General features: G+C 33.2%; 2 protein-coding genes across 6 annotated transcripts; one reads left to right on the forward strand and one right to left on the reverse strand.

Moving 5' to 3' along the window:
• Nucleotides 1-1,376: 1,376 nt before the first annotated feature.
• Nucleotides 1,377-6,498, reverse strand: LOC146958646 (D-aminoacid aminotransferase-like PLP-dependent enzymes superfamily protein). 3 transcript variants are annotated; one of them, XR_015024693.1, is made up of 9 exons: nucleotides 6,184-6,498; nucleotides 5,159-5,374; nucleotides 4,605-5,073; nucleotides 4,197-4,314; nucleotides 3,443-3,569; nucleotides 2,754-2,839; nucleotides 2,186-2,295; nucleotides 2,081-2,113; nucleotides 1,377-1,683 (listed from the first exon to the last, which is right to left on the reverse strand). XR_015024693.1 is itself a non-coding variant. In XM_085740183.1 (9 exons), exons 2-9 carry the CDS (start codon nucleotides 5,247-5,249, stop codon nucleotides 1,621-1,623), a joined length of 1,092 nt encoding a protein of 363 aa, XP_085596309.1. In that variant the 5' UTR covers nucleotides 5,250-5,374; nucleotides 6,184-6,498; the 3' UTR covers nucleotides 1,377-1,620. The 3 variants fall into 3 exon arrangements, 2 of the variants coding, with proteins under 2 accessions (XP_085596309.1, XP_085596310.1); XM_085740183.1 differs by having other exon boundaries at nucleotides 3,448-3,569; XM_085740184.1 differs by having other exon boundaries at nucleotides 3,448-3,569; nucleotides 5,159-5,716.
• An 857-nt stretch (nucleotides 6,499-7,355) lies between these two features.
• Nucleotides 7,356-13,171, forward strand: LOC146958647 (uncharacterized). 3 transcript variants are annotated; one of them, XR_015024694.1, is made up of 11 exons: nucleotides 7,356-7,595; nucleotides 8,081-8,175; nucleotides 8,464-8,528; nucleotides 8,873-8,916; nucleotides 9,261-9,338; nucleotides 9,477-9,630; nucleotides 9,802-9,975; nucleotides 10,093-10,155; nucleotides 10,239-10,353; nucleotides 12,111-12,182; nucleotides 12,748-13,171. XR_015024694.1 is itself a non-coding variant. In XM_085740185.1 (10 exons), the coding sequence occupies exons 1-9, from the start codon at nucleotides 7,492-7,494 to the stop codon at nucleotides 10,347-10,349; spliced, it is 888 nt and encodes a 295-aa protein (XP_085596311.1). In that variant the 5' UTR covers nucleotides 7,356-7,491; the 3' UTR covers nucleotides 10,350-10,353; nucleotides 12,748-13,171. The 3 variants fall into 3 exon arrangements, 2 of the variants coding, with proteins under 2 accessions (XP_085596311.1, XP_085596312.1); XM_085740185.1 differs by lacking the exon at nucleotides 12,111-12,182; XM_085740186.1 differs by lacking the exons at nucleotides 12,111-12,182; nucleotides 12,748-13,171 and adding an exon at nucleotides 10,803-11,400.
• Nucleotides 13,172-21,104: the final 7,933 nt, after the last annotated feature.

Genomic DNA, 21,104 nt, shown 5'->3' on the forward strand with positions numbered 1-21,104 from the left:
TTTTGCCCCCACCTCAAGTCACCATCTCCATCTCCAAAACTGGCAATGTCTCCAAAGCCAGCAGCCGCCAGATAAGACAGCATACCAATTCAGACGGGTTAGAAGTGTAGAAAGTAGCTAGAATATGGCATGGTTAAAGGCAGTTATATAAACCATGTTGATGCATGCAATGTTTCTTTGGAACGATGTGGGACTACAAGGCATTATTTATTTCTACCATGTACTCTCCGGTTAAAGGCATTATTTAGTTGCAGTTCTACTATCGAACTGTACCGTGTGTCTGTCCTTTTAACCTTTTTGTTTAAGCATGACCAAAATCATCATTGATACAACAATTTTCCATTAAAAGTTCCACTGTTAACTTCCTTATTTTCAATTATTTTCTTCCTCAACCTCTACATATTGTTGTTTTCCCATAACAACGTATAAGACTTGACAATTTAAACTTATGCCATCTAAAGCTACTTTATTATAATGTTCCTAAAGAGAGATGAATGTTCTTAAATCATACTATCATTTTACTTGATAAATTGCTTCTGTTTGCAGCAAGAAAAAGGGGTATGAACGTTACAAGATTTGCTTTAATTCCTCCAGGTGCGTATGGTGTGTTTTCTGCTGTTTTGGTGTAAAAGTATAATTAAGCCTAAAAAAATTGAATGCTAAAAAACTTAAAAACATGAATGCCTTTTAATTCTTAAAATCATAAAGACCAGACAGTTTAGTTCTCCAAAATTTATATAACAAAAAATTATTCATTTAATTGAAAAATGTCAACCAATTTAGGTAGCTAATCTGTCATCGATAATGGAATCCAAAGAAAATTCACGACCTCTTTTTAGTTCATGTTTGTACTCTAACCCTGCTAATCTTGAAATTCAAAGAACAAAATTGACCAATATTTTTACAATGACTTTTCCATTTTGTAAATTTTGAGAATTAAACTGTTTGATCCTTCCCCTAAAAAAAACTGTTGGATCCTTACGATTTTGAGTATCAAAAGATTACTTCATTTGAGGAGGAAATTTGAGACTATAGGAGTAAAAGAAAAAAGGGGAAATATGAAGTTTTGTTGTGTAACAAAATTTGATAAGATTTATTTCCCTCAAAAAAAAAATTGATAATATTTATATAAATGCTTTTATACATTCATATTTAAAAAAAATATATAATCAACTGCTCTCTAGTCTACACTTGTCCAGCTGGCTACTTTTATTTTTTAATATAAAAAACCCGGCTCACAATTTTGAGACAAAGGACTTCTTTCAAAAAAAAAAAAATTTGAGACAAAGGACTGGGTGCTTGGTGTATGCGAATATTATTAATATACAATAATGGTCGTTAAACAACATAATAAGCACCTTTGGAGATAATGGTCGTTAAACAACATGACAAGCACCTTTGGAGGTGGTCTAAGAATTTGATTTATCTTTACTATTTTGGTCCCAACTATTCATAAAGTTGTTCAGATTTCATATCAGTAAAGGGGACATCTTCCTAGAGATTACAATCATTACATTTTCATCGTTTACTCATTGAGAAACTATGTCGTTCTCAGTATATAAACCAACCTACGAGTGGGAAATATAAGGTCAACTACATCCCAGCAAAGAAGTAGGATCTTCATCTTGTACATATGTTATTTATTGGGTACCCTTCAAAAATCGCTTTCTCCATAATCTTTTCCTGATGAAAACAAATAGCAATTTTGGCAGTATAATTGCAATGTTAGGAAATATGACTTGGTGCCTGTTTGTTTGGTGGTGGATGTGTACTGAACGTGCGTTTGGACAGATGCTACAATTTGTAGCTTCTGTATTTTCACTTTCCAAAGCGCTCTTAAAAGCACGTTCATGGTGGTCAAGCGCCAAAACAAACACATAATTAGAAACAAGAAAAATCTTGATTAAGTCAAAGCTTTGAAGATTTTTTTTTATCTCCATGAGTGTGATTAGTTTATTCAGAATAAAGTTTAAAGACCACAAACTTTGTAAATGGATACATATATAGTGGAAGATGAGTGTTATTTTTCTTTCCCTCCCCCAATCCCAATTCAAAATGTGAAAGTAATGCATAAATTTACCTGGATTAATGTTGTGATAATCCCAGGTCCACCCTGCATTTACTCAAATTGAGAAAATCTTAACATAAAATTAATATAAACGAAGGAACATTAAAAATTTACCACCTGAAATTGCTTTTTTGTCCATGATATATCCTTCCACGTTTTAGAATGGGCTGATTGCCATTCTGTTGGAACCTGAATACTATCAACATGTTGCAAAAGCCTCAAGCTACCTGGAATGACATTAGATCCCAAGTGAGTTTTAGAGAAAACCAAAAACGGAGGACTGAAATCTTGCAAGTTTGTGTAGAATAATAGTTTAAGATTGCAAAAAGGCTTGATATTTTGAACTCACAATACAATGTCATTGTAAATTAAATTACCAAACTCGTAGATAAGCTAGTAAATGCTAAGCAACTAGCATCTACAAGTCAGTACAAAATAGTTTTCTCGTGAGGAAAAGTAATTACAGCTTATTAATGTAGAATAATTACTTTTCTAGACCACAGTCTGGTGGTGACTTAATCAAAACCCTCAGCCATTGATTTAGATCTAGGAGTCATTTTAGTGTAAAGCTTTTATGAGGCTTCGTCAGCCAGTCACATTTTCAAAAGAACTTTTTTGCAAAGTTGGGCTCTATTCGATCCTCAATAACACTTGTGATGAATAAATGAAAAGACAAAAAAAATACTTGTGATGAATGCTTCCTCCCAAATTTCATGTTCTGACCATGATGGAGAAACTTCTCGAAATGGGATTCCTTCATCCCTGCATACCCTGCACAAGTGTAAATCATGTCCAGTCACATGAGAAAAACCTGTTTGTGCTTGCTATTTTCTATCCTATATAAATATGACATTGGTCTAATTTATTTCTATAATTTTTGGACTTACTCATTCCCATCTTCCTGACAAAGAAAAACATTACTAGTTTCATTTTGCTTTTGAAATGAACATTTCTACGGCCAAGACAAATTCCAAATATTAGTGAAAGCAAGGCTCTCTTATGGACCTACCCGGATTTGACAAATAGATTTATATCTATAACAGAATAGTTTTAAGAATTCCATCGTAGGAAACAAAATTTAAAACTTGTATTGATTGGGCAGAGGATTGAAAAAAATGAGTTCATCCACATTTACACAAACAAGACCATAAACAATCAGCAGACAATTCAAACACAACAAAAACAAAAGAGCATTGTTCTCAGTCTTATTGTTAGCAATATGAGATATTGAGATAAAGTCCTGGTTTTATAATATTTTTGCGCTATAGTTCACAGTAAGTAACATAAATTCTGCTAAAAATTTCAAGAAAGGGCATAGTTCCTTTGTGGTTGAAGAAAAACAAAGTAGTAAAAGAATTAGATTTATAAACAAACCATACTCAAGCACTAGTTGACGTATTATCCCTGGAAGAACACCATCACTTATAGGAGCTGTCTGCACTTCAAAAGAGTTTTTATTTCCATGATCACATGGAGCCTTCTCATCATCTGAATCCCAATCCTAATATGAAATAAAAAATGAACAATAAAATTTGTATGTGCATGTTTGCCACATGAAGAAATATAAAATAAAGTCCATAACACATAAGCTTATTTCATATAATGTCTCAACAAACAGACACATAAAAAGCAGGAGAATCAAAACCATTTTGCCTTGTGAAATCTTGAGAAAGTGAGCATCAAATGGTCAGGAAAGCAATAATATCTTAATATTTTAAACAGAATATAAAACCAATAAAGTCTAGAAATGGAATGAGAAGATAAATATTGATTTATTCATCAACGTGACAAACAAATAATAGGAATTCACTATGACATTTATCATAATCCAAAGCAAATCGAAGATAAAGGTTTTCAATAAAAAGGTATGGTTGTTAATCTCTACCAAAGTTCAGTGCATAAACTTTAGCATTAAAACAATTCAAAGTTCAGAAGTCCCGTTGCTTTTAGAAATTAAAGCATGGACAATCCAACCACGTTTAGGTGTTAGGCAACAGATTTTTGTTCAAATCTCAGGAGATAATACAAACATATAGTTACTAACAAAAAGGGCACAGAAAATTCTAGCATCAAATAAGCTTGTCAACGATAAGCTTATAAGTTGTGCTGAGAGATAAAATAATCTCACCTTGCGGCAAATAATGAAAAAGTTTGTCACACAACCTTCGAGTATTTGATCACCATTATAAGACAGCAACAGTTCTGTTACTGATGGAGGTCTAAGCTTTTCCAGAGTCTTCCTAATCCTGCATTGAAGAAAAAAGTTATACCTAGTAATCTGAATGAACATCAGCACTACAAGCAGCAGGAAAAATTATTACTGAAATTTTATATTGTCAAAGGCCATTACTAAAGTCAAGACAACTCATTAAATCACTCTAAGCAAATAATAATGGAGAAGAAAAACAGACTTTCTGATATTGTACCTTAACTCACCAATATCCTGTTTTTTCTTATATGGGATTTAAGGAAAAGCATAGAAGAGTTCAGTAATACTTGTATTCTAATTCAGACTCAGGTAGCATAATAAACTGACCTTACCCAATCCGAATATTTGGCAGCTGCAACGTTCCTCCCATAGCCCGCAACAGCCAAATGTGCACCATTTCCTCGAATACCAAACTGAGGAGGAACATAAGTCTCAATATGCACATGCACATCAAAAAATTTGCTCATATTTTCCTCACTCATAGTCTCATCATACATATTCAGTTCCTCCAGATTAACAAGAGTTGTAATGGCCAGCTCCTTGGAATCGACCCTCTCTTTCAATGCGATGGGCAAGACCTTCCCCACTGAATCATTAACAAGCATCTGCAATGCAGGTTGCGAAACTTGAAAATTTGGTGCCAGTGGCAGCACACTTGCAGCATTATTAGATTTAAACAAAAGTTGTGGAGCCAAATTTGATAGAATTTGTATAGATTCTGAAAGTCTTTTCACATGTCTTTCCCAGAATAACAAGCATGAGGCATTATTGTGAGTACGTGATGTCGTGTAAGCACCTGGACCAGAAACAAACCAGGAAAAGATTTGACAAAGTATTTTGTAGGAGTTATTTTACTAAATGTTTGAATGTATCTAAAGTACCTGGATTAGCTTCAAGAAAGAGTTTGACGGGAGGAACATCTACAGTTTGTGAAAGGATGCCATTACTGAAGAGAAACCTTGAACCTGACATTAGTTTTATCTTTGAGGATTTGAACCAATAGCTGTCCAAAGGATCAATGTTTTCTAGACCGACCGTTCCCCCCAAAAATTTGTCCTGGCTAACTCTCTTCAACGACAGGAAAATTCCATTTTGCACTGCAAAAATTTTGATATAAGCAAACTGTATCACATGAGGTTCTCATTCTCCCATTATTGGTTACCTACAAGCTTGATCCCCCCATTTAGGCTCTGTTTGGTAAAAATAGTGGATAACCGATAAGCTAGCTTACTGGTCTTGCCAAACAGACCCTTGATGACCCCATTCGAAGCATGTTCTTATGCACATGACAACATACAAAATCTGGCACTGTAACACACAATTTGGAATCCAAAATACTTGTCGAAATACGCATGAACGACATGAATTTATCCATCCCATGAACCACTTTGAAACCAGAAAATTATTCTCAAATGTAGAATTTTAGCATTTGACAGCAGCTATAAAATCCAGTTAATTTTGGGACATATCATAAACCAATTAAAGTTGGGGCAAAATAAAATTAAAACTAGTAATTTTGATGAATTCAAAAAAAAAAAAAAAAAAAAAGTAGATATAGCAGAAGCTAAGTAACCATAGAGAGAGTTTAAGTATGTCCAAAAAAGTTAAAAATAAACGCACAGACCTTTGTATAAGAAGCATGAAAACCAGTGAAGCAACTAAACCAGGTTTATAATTTATATTGTTTAGTAGCAAATATCATCTAAATAAACTAACAAGGTTTATAATTGGCTCTAATATGTTGTCAATCGCGGCGCTTTAGCACCCAATTGGGGAATATTGGTCCAGAGTGGCGTTTGAGATGCGAGATTGTGGAGCTTTAACGCTAAAGTGCCTCGGTCGTGCATCTTCATCGCCACTTTGGACTTTCTAAATAATTCGCGGTGGAAAAAGAAGAAAGGAAAACCTGGACGCGTTTCTAGCTGTGTTTCTGCCGGCCGACGAGAAACTCCGATCTCGTTTCCCGGGGAGCTTTAGCTGAGTTACTCCGATCTATCCAACTTGTTTCTGATTCAACTCCAAAGCCTGGAAGTGGATTCAGCTTTGGGTAGTTTATGTGTTTTGTGAGGGGTATTAAGTAAAATTCTTTTCAGCTTGATATTAGAATTCCAATGTTGTTGCTATTTCGTTTGAGATGAAAAGAAGCATGAAAAGCAATACAAGAATGATGAGCGATGACAAGAACAACGTCTTTGAGGACACTCACGCAGGAGTCACGAGTGACTGGGAAGAGATTACACTTCGCTCCTTTGAGAGCATTCAGTTTGGTAAATTGGGATTTGGGAACATTTGATAATCGAGATTCATTTTATTTTATTTAAAGTTTAATTAATATGCTTTGTATCCTAAAAAACATGAATATGCTTTGTTGGTCAAATAATAAAGTATGATAAATTTCTATGTTAAAATTATTAAATGATTTGACAATGTATCATTATATGAATATGTAAAAAAGTACGAAAAAAAATTATGGAATAACTAATGTAAATCAACTATATTATAAATTAAATATTAATTATTCAAAGAATCTTTTTTATTGAGAAAAATTAATCAATAAATCTATTAGCTATTCAATGAATTTTAAAAAAAAATTATTTATAATAATGATTAGGGGAAATATATAATTATAAACATGTGAATCAATGTACAATAGTGACGTCATGACTAACAAGACTAACATTTTAAAATAAAAATAATTTTTTTTTTAAGAATTAAAAGTTTAAATATCATTCTACGTTAAAATTTATTAATCATTTGAGTTAAACAAATTGCTTTCACTTAGGTCGACAAAATTTTATAATTTAAAAATTGATTGTTCAGTAAATTTTAAGAATCATAGGTAATTTTCTAGTCCTCGTGAGCTTAACTCAGTTGGTATGAACAATGCATAAAATATACAAGGTCCGAGTTCGAACCCCGACCACAAAAATAAAGAAGGTAATTTTCTAGATTATCATTGAAGTAATGAAGTGAAAGAAATTAATTAATTGATGTGAATAATTTTAATTGGTGGAAGGGAATATTACCCACCACCAACATTGTTTAAAAGGTAAAGTAGCTTAAAGATAGCGCCATATTCGTACACTATATATTTCAATTTTCAATTCCTAACTAACTTCCAATCTTTGTCTCTCTATTCATTCATTCCCTTCATCGAAAGGGTAATCCGCATTCAAGCAAAACGGAGGAAGGTAAGAATAACGGAGGAACGATCATGATCACAAACGATGATGGAATCGATGCACCTGGCCTCAGAGCTTTGGTTAAAGCTCTCCTTGACACCAATCTCTACAATCTCCAAATCTGCGCCCCTGATTCGTATGTAACATAATGTTCTCTCTCTCTTTCATTTTATTCTTCACTTTCATTTTCATCAACCGTACGTACATAATAAACGAGTGGTTAGTTACTCTCATCCATGCATTTCACTGAGTGGACCCTATTTTACGAGAATCAGTTAATTAAGTGTACGTTTGGTTCCGCTTTTAAATAGACCAAAATTGATTCCGGAGATGCACAATTATTCTGTTGTTTTTTAGTAGAATTGATTTTGCCTCCAGAATTGATTCTATTTGAAGATAGGATTTTCAACTTTTGATTCTAGAATTGAATTTTACACTCATTTATAGTTTAACTCACTTTTACATGAATGTATCCAAATTCCAAACACCATTCACTTTACCTCCAACTCACTATTAGTCAGAATCAATTTTACAGAATCAATTTACTCAAAATCAATGCTAGCAAGCAACACTTGTGATTTGTACTGTTACTTAACTATTTCAAAATTGGATAATTTCCAGTGAGAAATCAGCTGTGAGTCACAGTATTACATGGCTTCACCCTATAGCTGCCAAGAAAGTTCACATTGATGGAACTACAGCCTATGCAGTTTCTGGTTTGTTTTCTGTTTTTTCCCCTTCCTTGGTATAATTTATGTTTTTCTGCGTTTTTCCACATTCATGCTACTTCAGTGTTTTCTGATGAAGCTGTTGATACATTATTTGATATATCTTTGTAAAACTGTTTTTCATCGGATGAAGTTTTGGCAGATCCCTTTCATTAACTTGTATTAAAAACTGTTTAACTCTACTTTTTAATTTTTTTACAAGTTACTTTCAAATGCATTAGTACTACATATTTTCTTGTCTTACAGAATGTCCTTCCTTATGCAAATTCTTTACAGGAACTCCAGCTGATTGCACTTCTCTGGGAGTTTCCAAAGCACTCTTTCCTACAGTTGCTGATCTGGTATGATAGCCCTTCCCTTGCTCCTGCAGTTCGAGTTTTAGTTTTTCTTTGAGTAATTACATTGTTGGAATGGGCTCTTTTCTTTTCCTTACTCTATCCGCTTCTTGTCACCAAATGCAAACCATTTTATTTATTTATTTTGGTAGGCCTTGAAAGGTGTTCGTAAAATTCTTCAGCATTGAGATTTTGTCCCTTATTTGCACTACTTCTGGTTTTTCACTTTCATTATTTTGTTGAGATTTTATTTTTCTGAGAAATTTCTCACATCAAATCTTTTTGACTAAAGCTACGTGAAATGAATAATTTCGTCCAGCTGGTTTCTAATGTGCCATGCATATTTACAGGTAATAAGTGGCATAAACATGGGTAACAACTGTGGTTATCACATGTAAGTAGTGTCTCTTTTCCCTCATCTTTAGTCATCTTAATACTTTTCTACTCAGAACTGCAAATTATTCCTTTACAACTAAAAAAAGCATGTTTGTGAAGAGAGAAGGTAGGAGGAAATGGGATTTTAAGGCCTTTTTATTTAACCAAAAGAGTAGTGGTATAGCTCAAATTCTGTATCATTAATTCACAACATTTTTGTGCTCATAACTGTAATGGATTGAGCTAAGGGGTGATGAGTTGAAGTTCCCGAGTTAAAACCCGGACGAAGGAGAAAAATTATCTAACCACTAACATTTGCCATTAAAAAAAATATTTGTACTGATTAGGTTCCCTTTTATGCAGTGTTTACTCGGGCACAGTTGCTGGAGCTCGAGAGGCATTCTTCTATGATATACCTTCTATCTCAATTTCATATGACTGGTATATTTGAAATGCTTTTGTGGCTATATTGCTGGATTATCTTAAATGTCTGTTTTGAATTGAATATTTTAAGAGCTTTTATTAATATATATGGCTCATAGATTAATATCTGACCATTTGGGGATACTATCAATCCAGGGTCAAAGGAACGAGTAACCTAAATGACTTCACCCTTGCCGCGCAAGCATGCTTACCTATCATAAGTGCTTTACTGGTTGATATAAAGAACCAAAGATATCCTCAAAAGTGCTTTTTGAATATAGATGTTCCAAGCAACGTTGCAAATCAGAAGGTATGTTGGTTTTTTTTTTTTTTTTTTTTTGTTTAGTTTAATAAATGTATAACAAAAATGAAATAGCCAGATAGCACTTGTTTTATATTTGAAGAAGCAGATAGCACTTGTTAATTTGTTATGATTCAAAGGTTTATGATTAATTTGTTATTCTTCTGTGTCTCCCAAAAGGGGTACAAGCTAACTAAGCAGGGTAAGAGTTTAATCAAGATGGGATGGAAGCAAATCACCTCTGAGACGGAAGGACGAAAAATGTTATCAGATATGACCAATGCAGAAACAGCAGCACATGCAGATGTTAACGTGTCATCTACATCACCTGAAAGTCTTTTATTTGCAAGAGAAGTAGGTTGATTTTGCTTATTTCCACCATTTTTTGACAAATTCGTCTTGTTTTAAACAGTGATACACAGCTTAGACTTTTTCTTGAGTATGATGCAGTATACAATTTTAATTTTGTAGGTAAGAGGTTCCCAACTTGATCATGATGATAGCGGTGATCATAAATCTCTGCAGGAAGGATATGTGAGTATATATAAATAAAAATTATTGGACAGTAAACAGACATAATACAGAGTGTGGCTAACATGATCTCGCTTTTTGTTTAGATTACTGTCACCCCTCTTGCTGCTATCTCTCAGGCAGAGGTAGATTGTCAAAACTATTTTAAGGATTGGCTACAAAATGTCTCAGAATCTCCCTCTTCATCGGCTCTATAATACTGTAAGACATTTCATGTTTATAATTTGCAAAAATTCACCAACTGATGAAAAACACCTTGGAATCTGGCAAATTTACTTAATTCTAATTTCTAACACTCCTCAAGCTGGGGTCATATGCACCAAGCTTGTAAAAAATAGATTCAACCCGAGGTCCTCTAAGGGACTAAGCTAATATGTCAACCCATTGATCATTTGAACCATTGACCATTGGAACGCTTTGATTCACATTCTTAAGTATATAAAGAGTGCGCCGGGTAAAATATTACTTTATGAAAACAAGGGTATCACACAAGTTGTGGGCTATTCTAATACTGACTGGGCAGGTTCACCATCAGATAAACCAATACTATATTTCTATAAGAAATGTCATGAAAATTATAGCACCAAGTATCTAGAATGTGCTTTTCTATAAATAGGCAACCATGGCTCATTTGTAAACAAACTATATAGTAGGTTCACTTCGGAGCATTGTGTCTTCATTGAAGGATTTGATCTCATTTTGGAGTAAGAAATTGAACATAGTTGCAAGGTCTAGTTCAGAAGCAGAATATCGTATTATGGCAGCATCGACTTGTGAACTCACGTGATTAAGACAATTACTCCTACAGCTAAAATTAGGAGACGTCAAGGCATTGAAACTAATATGTGACAACCAAGCTACACTACATTTTGCATCCAACCTAGTCTTTCATGAAAGAACTAAATGATAGAGATGGACTGAGACTTTGTAAGGGATAAGTTTCTTTCAGGAGAAATCATAACTGATTTTGTCATTTCAAATTATCAATTGCTTGGGATATCCTAAGCCTCTTAGATGACATCGGGTTGAATCTATTTGTAACTTGCTGTGTATGACATGTACGCTCCAACTTGAGGAGGAGTGTTAAGAGTTACGTAAATCTATCCACACTCTTTTAATTGTACAACTTCCTATTATGCTTGTTAATATTCCTAGAGTTTACAACTTCCTAGGTTGGGCTATCAATTAGGAATTCAATGTATTTATTGTATTACCATTATTAAGTACAAGTTGCGTGATTTGAGAATACACACAGAATATACATTTATAGTACTATAAATTACATATGAAAACCTCAATTTCAAAATTTTGCTATATTTTTATATCCTGCTCAGTTAAGAAAAAAAATAGCACCTCTAAGATGACTAAAATTTGAACCAAGCCTGCACATAATTTTAAGGACATTACTAAAATTTTAATGATATCTTTGGTAGTTAGTACATTATCAAAAATGTCATTTACATTGTGCGCGAAGTATTTGGCTGATATCCTATGAAGTGTGAACCTTATATCTCAATCCATACACTGATGACATGCTTGAGAAGGTTTCATGTCATTCTTTACTGGTTGTAAATATTTATCAACAAAGACACATTGTTTATCCATGAAAAAAATTCAGTAATGAAATCTGAAGCGCATCATGAGCATCCATCTGTCATCTATGAACATGTTTTCATTGTTGGTAGTGTAACTCTCATGAGTTAATTTTTTACTTGTGTTACAAACATATCACAAATTGTGTCGCAGCAGGTGTCTACGGATGGAACCGAACTAGTAAAGTTTTAACCATGCAGAATGTGAGCACCCAGTTATTCTTTAGGATAAAATTATTAAGTAACAAGTATTCTTGCAATGAAAGTTTCAAAAGTATAAAATTTAGAAAATTGACATTTAAATTTTTTATGATAGGAACACCTAAAATAAGTGGATAAAATTGAAGCATAACTCTGTTTTGTCAGGGGGAGAGAGGTGTTGGTTCATGAGGCGAGTCAGAGAGATAATCACACTGGGCTATAAGAGCAACCACACAAGTGAGTTGTATACCACATCTTCACCCAAAACTTTAAGACTTTAGGTACATAGGTCTTCTCACTTATATGTTGTTGAATCTTCACTTTTTCATCTAATTTGGAACTTTCTAACTCACACTTGACATACCAACAAAAGAGTAGTGTGGGGCTTGGAACTCACTTTATGGCTTATCACAGTCATAGATATATCTGTCTTTTCTTAGGGAGCAGCTTTCTCCACCTACCACATTTCTAAACAACAACAAATGTTTTCGGAAGTTTACTTTCAGACAACATAAAATTCACGTCCCGAGTGATATTATGGGGGTGGAAAGTTCCCCTCTTCTCTTATCCCTTCTTCTTGGTGTGAATTGTACACGTAAATCCACACTATCACAAAATCAATAATATTAATATCAGTATTTAATAGTACTTGATTTGAGCTTCTAAAATAGATGCCCAAGTGAATAGGCTTATGAAACATCAAAAGTAGTTATTTTGGCCATCAATTAAATGAGGTTTAGTGTTCATTTTACTAAAATTGGACAAATATACTCTAATGTTATTCTCCCTTCTTTTTTTGCAGGAGTGTTGGGAATGGGGTGCTTCATATTTTTCATCAAGACTACATAGCTTCAAATTGGCAATAAGACTGGGTGGTAAAAAAAATTGCCCAAGTACCTAAAACACTTTGGCTAAGAATCATGAAGAGACGAGAGAGTGAACAATTTTAAACAGATAAATTTTTGAGTGACATTCTACATTTTTATTGAACTGAGAAAAAAGACATGACAGGAAAATCAGAATTATTCAATTAGAATTGAGAAGTTAGTTAAGCTTCCTGGCTGGCTTATGATAGTTTAGCTGCTTCCCATTTAGAGTCAAATGTCATATGAATAATACGATATCACATCAGCTCTTCCCTCTTCATTTTTATCCTCATGTAATGATTTATGAATGTCTATTCTCTTCAGATTACTCTAGTTTTGTTAAAAGTGATTTCTACTCAATCAGGTGCAAAATAAATTATTAAGATTTCTAGTGATTTTGCTAAGGTATGCATGTCAGTGTCGCTGTTCCACGAAAGACTTTTTCTATGAAACTTGCAATGTGATTGAATCATGGGGCTAAATATCTCAAATTTATGTAACTTGAATGATTATTGCTTTTCTGAAAACTAAACTCATTTTCCTTGAATTTAAGCACAAATTTCATTTGATTATAGATTAGTATGTCAAAATGTGCAACAGGTTGGACAAAAAAATACATAAAACTGATTGATGCAGTGTGTAATTCGAATGAATTACACATCATTGTAATTTGAATTGCACCATCCATAATCGCTTAGAATGCTGGAAAGGACTCATAGTTCGAATTAGGCAACCCAAATTTGAATTATGACACAATTGTTTTTATTGTCCTGAATTATGACAATTACTCCTACCCCGGTTTTTTTTTTAAGCCAGCGTTAGTTAACTACCGCTGGGTTTTTTGGGTCATTTTCATGTGTTTCTAAGAAACAATGAACGTGAGAACAACAACACTTGTTGTTCTCACATCCCTTATTTCTTAGAAACACATGAAAAATCTAACAAGACTTGTATGAATTTCAATCAATAAAAAATAATGTGTTGAGATGTGTGTTAAGGGTGTGTTTTAAGCATTATTCTTTTATTATTTTTTTAGATGTTTGAGAGTCAAAATCCATTTTAGTCTTGAAAAACTTGAGTCAATTTAGTCTATGAGAAAAACAAAAACTTATTTTAGTCATTACGAAAAATATATTGGGTTAACTTGTTCATCGATAAATTAGATCTTAAGAATTATTAAAAAGAGACTTTCAGGCCCCTTGACAATCAAGAACAAACGTGCTTTAGAGCTTGTGGGGTTACATGCCTTCACAAAGTTTTTTTTTTTTTTACCCAAAAACTTAAACAACTATGTCGCAAACGCATACCTGAAATGATATTGAACGAATAAAAGAAAATAGAAATTCAGCATCATTGGAAAAACAAGAAATTCACTTACCTATGTAATCATAAAAGATGTTGTGATTTCAATCTCTTATTAAAATTGGTTGCACGTTCACCACTGTTTGCACGTAAGAGGAGGTGAAGGCTCGGAGTGATAATAATGAAGAAAAAAAAGTTATATGGAAAGGGCAAAATTCGGTCTTATAGTAAAATTTTAATTAAATTTGGGTGTAACCAAAATTATTTCTTATTCTACAATTTTTGTTTCTTTACTAGTTGTATCAATTTTGTTTTATTAAAAATACGTCTAAGACAACGACCAGTACCAATTTTTAATATTAAAAAAACTGTATCACCTCTTTTAATAACAAACACATTATTTTTGTTAAATTAAAATTGATGATGGATAGAAGTAAAATGTCCAGATGAATTTTAAACTCAAAATTTAGAACTCAACATTGGATGGCACCAGCTAAAGAGATACAAAAACAAGCTACGCAGGAGGGGAGATATCTCAAGGCAAGATATCTCAAGCCAAAGATATCTCAACCTATCTTGCGCAGCTAGTTCCCCACCTTCAAAACTGGCACCATCTCCACTCCATAGCCAAGGGACACGGAACATTCCGCTAGAGAAGGGACTAGATCAGTTGTAGGCTGATTGATTGTGTCAAAAGCAGTTATATAAGATATCTTCAAGTATGCAATGTTTCTTTGGAACGATGTGGGACTATAAGGCCTTATTTCTACCATCAACTTTTCACTTCCACCCCAACTTGCAGTGGCACTTATAAATTGTAATAATATCACTTCTACTACGTAGAGCCATATATCATCGTATTTGTTTTTGTACTAAGTATTTTCCAATTCCTATTCCTAACTAACTCACAATCAGTATCTCTCTTTACAATTCTTCGGTGGGTAATTAGCATTCCATCAATTATTAATAGTTTCTTTCTTTTCAATTAAAAAAACACTAGCTCGGATTGTTTTCTGCTTTTCTTTCTTCCTCCGTATAATCTATCTTTATCACTGAATGCAGACCATTTTATTTATTTAGGTAGTCTTTAAAAAGTTTTTGTGAAACTTCTACATCTTTGGTCGTCTTAATAATATTTTACTACTTCAAAAAAAGAATGTTGGTTGAGAGACAAAGAAGGAGAGGAGACAAAATTTTAAGCCCTTTTCTTTAACTAAAAGAGTAGTAGTATACCTCAACTTCAGTAGTCCTTAATCCACATCATTCTCATAATTCTACTGATTAGGCTCCCTTTTATGCAATGTTCACTCGGGCATAGTTGCTGGAGCTTGAGAGGCATTCTATTATGATATACCTTCTATTTGAATTTCATATGACTGGTATCTTTGCAATAATTCTGCTCTATATTGCTGGATTATCTTGAATGTTTGTTTTGAATTGAATTTTTAAAGAGTTGTTATTAATATATGGCTCATAGGCATTGTATTGTATCGATCACATATCATCCGGTGCAGAAACTTCAACTATACTAGTATCCAATTTGACCATTTGGGCTACTATCAATTCAGGGTTAAAGGAATAAGTGACCTACACGACTTCACCCTTGCCGCGCAAGCATGTATACCTATCATTAGCGTTTTATCGGTTGATATAAAGAACCAAAGGTACCCCCAAAAGTGTTTTTTGAATATAGATGTGCCAAGCAATGTTGCTAATTATAAGGTATATATGTTGGCTATTCATTGGACGAAGTTTGATCTCAATGCGGAGCAAGAAAGTAAACATAGTATCAAGGTCTAGAGCAGAAACAACTTGTGCACTCACATGACTAAGACAATTTCTTCAATAGCTTAAATTATAACTAATCAGTGACAACTGTCACTTTTTAAGAGATAAGTTCCTTTAAGGAGAAATCATTACTGATTTTGTCGTTTAAAATGATCAATTAGCATATTTACCAATTTCTCGGGTTGAATCTATTTGTAAGAAAGGTGGAGCATATGACATGTATGCTCCAGCTTGAGGAGAAGAGTTGGAATTAAGTAAATTTGTCCATATTTCTTAAGTGTTCAACAGGGCCGTCCCTATGAAACTGGAGGCTAGACTCTCATAGTAAAAATAGACTCCTAATAAAAAAACACACAATTCTTTTAAAAGATTAATCTTCTATTTAAACTGAAAATAACACTCGTATAATTATTATTAGCCACCGAAATCAAAATTAGCAATTATTTTCACTAAAGACGTGTTTTTAACTTAGAAATAGAAACATGGAACGTGATTTTTCACTTTGGAAGGCCCAACTCAGTTGAGCTCTTTGCACTCCCCAAGGAACGGCCCTGGTGTTCAACTCTCTAGTATGCTTGTTAATATTCCTAGAGTTTACAACTTCCTAGGTTAGTGCTAATCAATAGTATCAATATCAGTATTCAATAGTACTTGATTTGAACTCCTTAATTAGATGTCCAAGTGAGTAGTCTTATGAACTCATTACTTATAACTATTACATAATTATGATCCTATAGATTAGTGCTTCATTTTTCCTTTATCACTTTTTGTTTGAAATTTGCGGGGGCCTATTACTCCCTCCATTTCAAAATGAGTGTCGCTTTAGTCAAAAAAATTGTTTTAAAATGAGTGTCGCTTTCAGTTTCCAATGCAATAATAACTTTTTCTTTTCAATTGTACCCTCCAATTAATACTCTGCACACTACTTCCAAAATATTACTTTTAAAACTAATCAGTAGTTAATAAGGATAATTTGGTAAAATAATCATTCTCTTTCTTTTAATCATTGCATTTCTTAATATGTGTGTAAACACTTAAAACGACACTCATTTTGAAACGGAGGGAGTATCTCATTAAACGTAACCTAGTAGTAATTTGAATGATTGATTATTGCTTTTCTGGAAACTTCTCATTTTCCGTCAATTTGAACATTTAATCCTTATTTCACTCCTTACATCTAATTAGAGCCGTCAATTCAGAGAACTTAATTTTCACTCCTTACACCTAAGAATCCTGCTCTTTACCCAAACTGTTTTACTCACTCCCAAAGTAAAATACAAATATACCCCTACGCATGTTAACATGCGTTACGTAAGTTAACTTACGCTAGTTGCAATGTTTACGCAACTTAAGTCACGCTATGTGACTTAAGTTGCGCTACATGATGTTATTAACCCAGACAGAACCTCATTCTGCCTCATTTTCATCAAACAACACACACACTTCTCAATTTTCTCTCAAATTTCCCAACTTCAAAATTCCTTCAACTTCAAATCAAACAACACTACAACAACAAGAACAAGTAAGCTTTCACTTAAATTATGTTGTTATGATAAAAAATTTCACTTAATCTAGAATTTTTTAGGTTTAGTGTTTTATTAAAATTTTAAATTTTTTTGCAAGAAATTATAGAATGCTACATGCAAATGACTTATAGTGTTTAATTCTTATGATGTTTAGATGTTTGCATGATTATGTTAGATTTTTTACACTTAGATTAGATTTTTTTAGATTTAGGGTTTGTTTAATTTTTGGTTATTTTGTTTTTTGCAATATATGATACAATGTTACATGCAAATGAGTAATATTGCTTAATTATTTTGATCTTTGCATGTTTATGTTGTAGTTATCATTTTTAGGGTTTATGTATAATTTGCACTCCAAGTGTTTGATGAAATGTTTGAATGAGTTTTTCATTGATTGTGTTTAATTTGTAATTGTGTATATTTGAAGCAATGGCCGGGTGGATCGACGTTCATGCAAAATTCAACGGCAGAGAAACTCAGAGGTTGAAGGTTCGGTGCCTTGATGTAACGTTAAGAGGTCTCAAGGATCAACTGAATGAATTCTACCAAGGAGTCAACCCCAGAGACACAAGGAGGTTGCAAAATATTCTGTATAAACGTCCAAAGCTCGACGAGGGGAGAGTATCATTCACTTGGGTGGAGTTAAAGAACGACGAAAACGTGACGAGCATGTTTTGGGAGCACACCAAGTTCCAGTGGATCGATATGCGGGTGACGTTGCTGAGATCAACTGAAGATATCATCAACAACTTGATTCCGCCAGAAGATCGTCGTTAGTTAGGGTAAGGTGCATTCCAACTACAACAATTGTCTTACCTCTGAAATGGGGTAATTCAAATTTGCCAAACGGCGAGGACTCAAGCATTTCGCTCGGCATTCATGTTTTTCCTTTGAAAAGATTAAATTCTTGTTAGGCTGGTTTAGATGAAGGTATTAGGTGTCAAGGAATGGACCTCATTTCAGTGGCACTTGAATACCTTAATCTAAATCAAGCCTAACAAAAATTTATTCTTTTCAAAGGAAAGCATGAATGTCGAGCGAAATGCTCGAGTCCATGTTGTTTGGCAAGTTTGAATTTACCCCATTTCAGAGGTAAGATGATTGTTGTAGTTGGATTGCACATTCCAACTGCAACAATTGTCTTACACTGGATGGAGCAATTCAAACTTGAATTCACGCTATCACAATTTTTATTCGAATTCACGCTATCGTACTTTTTATTTTATTCGAATTCACGCTATCGCAATATTTATTCGAATTCACGCTATCGCAATTTTTATTCGAATTCACGCTATCGTACTTTTTATTTTATTCGAATTCACGCTATCGTACTTTTTATTTTATTCGAATTCACGCTATCGCAATTTTTATTCGAATTCACGCTATCTTACTTTTTATTTTATTCGAATTCACGCTATCGCAATATTTATTCGAATTCACGCTATCGCAATTTTTATTCGAATTCACGCTATCGTACTTTTTATTTTATTCGAATTCACGCTATCGCAATTTTTATTCAAATTCACGCTGAATTTATTCTAATTCTTCAATACGCAATCGTAAAATAAATGCAACAATTAACAAAAATAAATAAACAAAAATAATGGATATAAAATATCATTTTATTAATATAATTCTTATTACATTTACAATGGGGTAAATCTAAAACTGCGAAAAAATAAAAACCACCAGAAAACCTATCTTCCTGTGGTAAAACTAAAAATAAACCACAAGAAAACCAACCTTCCTGGGGTAAAACTAAATCTGCACATTTAGTTTTACCCATTGTGGTTTTTTGCCCAAGAAAGCTGCTCACTACTTATATTTTCCCCAGCATACCCACTACTTATCATTCTTTCTCTTTTTACACCAAAATAAAGAAGGAAAAAAAGAAGGAAAGGAAGAAGATTCATAGGGGAGAGAGTGAGAATGAGAGATGGTGTGAGGAAATGGGGAAGTTTAGGAGTGTATTTATAGGGGGAGATTGTAACATAGGTTATATCTACCATAAATAGGGTCAAAAAACGTGTAAAAACTTAACAAAAAACGTGTAAAATCAATTAAATTCCATTGAACAAAGTCAAAAAAACGTGTTCTTGAGTCCAGGATTTACACTAGCGTGAGTTAACTCACGCACAGGTTAACACTAGCGTGAGTTAACCCACGCACAGGTTAACACAAGCGTGAGAACTCACGCTAGTTAGGCCGGTGGTCACAACTCAAGAACACGTTTGTTGGACTTTGGTCGGTTATTCAACCATGGTTTTATTGTGTTTTACACGTTTTTTTTTTTTACTGTTTTTGACTGAATTTAGTGCATATAAAACCTATGCACTAAACAATTTTCAATTAGGCCTTCATTTTTTTTTTGTTACATTTAAGGCCTATATTCTAAATTAATTTATTAACTTTATTCTAAAATATTTTGTTTACATTAATCTAAATTATTTTCTTAACTTTATACGAAATTATTTTATTAACATTATTCTGAAATATTTTCTTAACATTAATGTAAATTAGTTTGTGCACATTAATCTAAATTAATTTATTAACTTTATTCTAAATTATTTTGTTTACATTAATCTAAATTATTTTCTTAACTTTATTCTAAATTATTTTAATAACATTATTCCGAAATTATTTTGTTAACATTATTCTAAATTATTGATTCGATATTATTCTTTAAATAAATACAAATATAAATAAAAGTAAATGGACTAAATTAATAAAAGCAAATGGACTAAATATAAATAAAAGCAAATGGACTAAATATAAATAAAAGCAAATGGAATAACTATAAATAAAAGTAAATATAACAATATCTTATTTTATTAATAATTCGTACATTACAACAATTGTCATACAATAATGTTGAACTTATTCACTAAATCTACTTATTTTCTCCTTTTTGGGGGTAAAAAGTAATCAATCTTCGTGGGGTAAAATAGTGAGCAGCCTTCTTGGGGAAAATACATCATCAACCCTTGGGCTAAATTTAAATCTGGTTTTTTTTTACCACAAGAAGTTCTTTTTATCCACGGTAAAAAGTTTCTGCGGTTAAAAAAACAGATTTAAAATTATCCCAACGGTCGATCACTTCCCCAAGTCGGCTACTCACTATTTTTCCCGATGAATTTTGATCCCTTTTTACCCCAAAGAGAATATTGAAAAAAAAAAAAAACAAAGAAAGAAGAGAATTAGAGGGAGAGAGTGGGAGGAGATAATGTGAGGAATATGGGAAGTATGTGAGGGTATTTATAGGTAGAAATGTGAACCTAGGTTGTATCTAACATAAATGTGGTAAAAAAAAAACGTGTGAAAGTGGTAAAAAACGTGTAGATTGAATGTTGAAAAGCTGACCAAAGTTGGAAAAACGTTTGTTCTTCACCGGCCAACTAGCGTGAGTTAACTTGCGCTAGTGCTAAGTGGTACGTGACTTAAGTCACGTTCATATTACACTAACGTATGTTGAGTCACGTAGCGTGACTTAACATGCGTACAAAATACACTAGCGCAAGTTAAGTTGCGTAGGGGCATTTTGGACTTTTACTTTGGGAATGAGCAGAACCGTTTGGGTAAAGAGCAGGTTTCTACACCTAATAGTGAGCTCCTTTTTAATAAGCCCAAAATTGCAAGCCCCGCGTATGAAGGGGGTTTATAGTTGACCCCCATTTTTT

This window comes from Medicago sativa, chromosome 1 (assembly GCF_051527215.1).
Source record: "Medicago sativa cultivar Bolivia chromosome 1, Bolivia_mono, whole genome shotgun sequence".
NCBI classification, from domain to species: domain Eukaryota; kingdom Viridiplantae; phylum Streptophyta; class Magnoliopsida; order Fabales; family Fabaceae; genus Medicago; species Medicago sativa.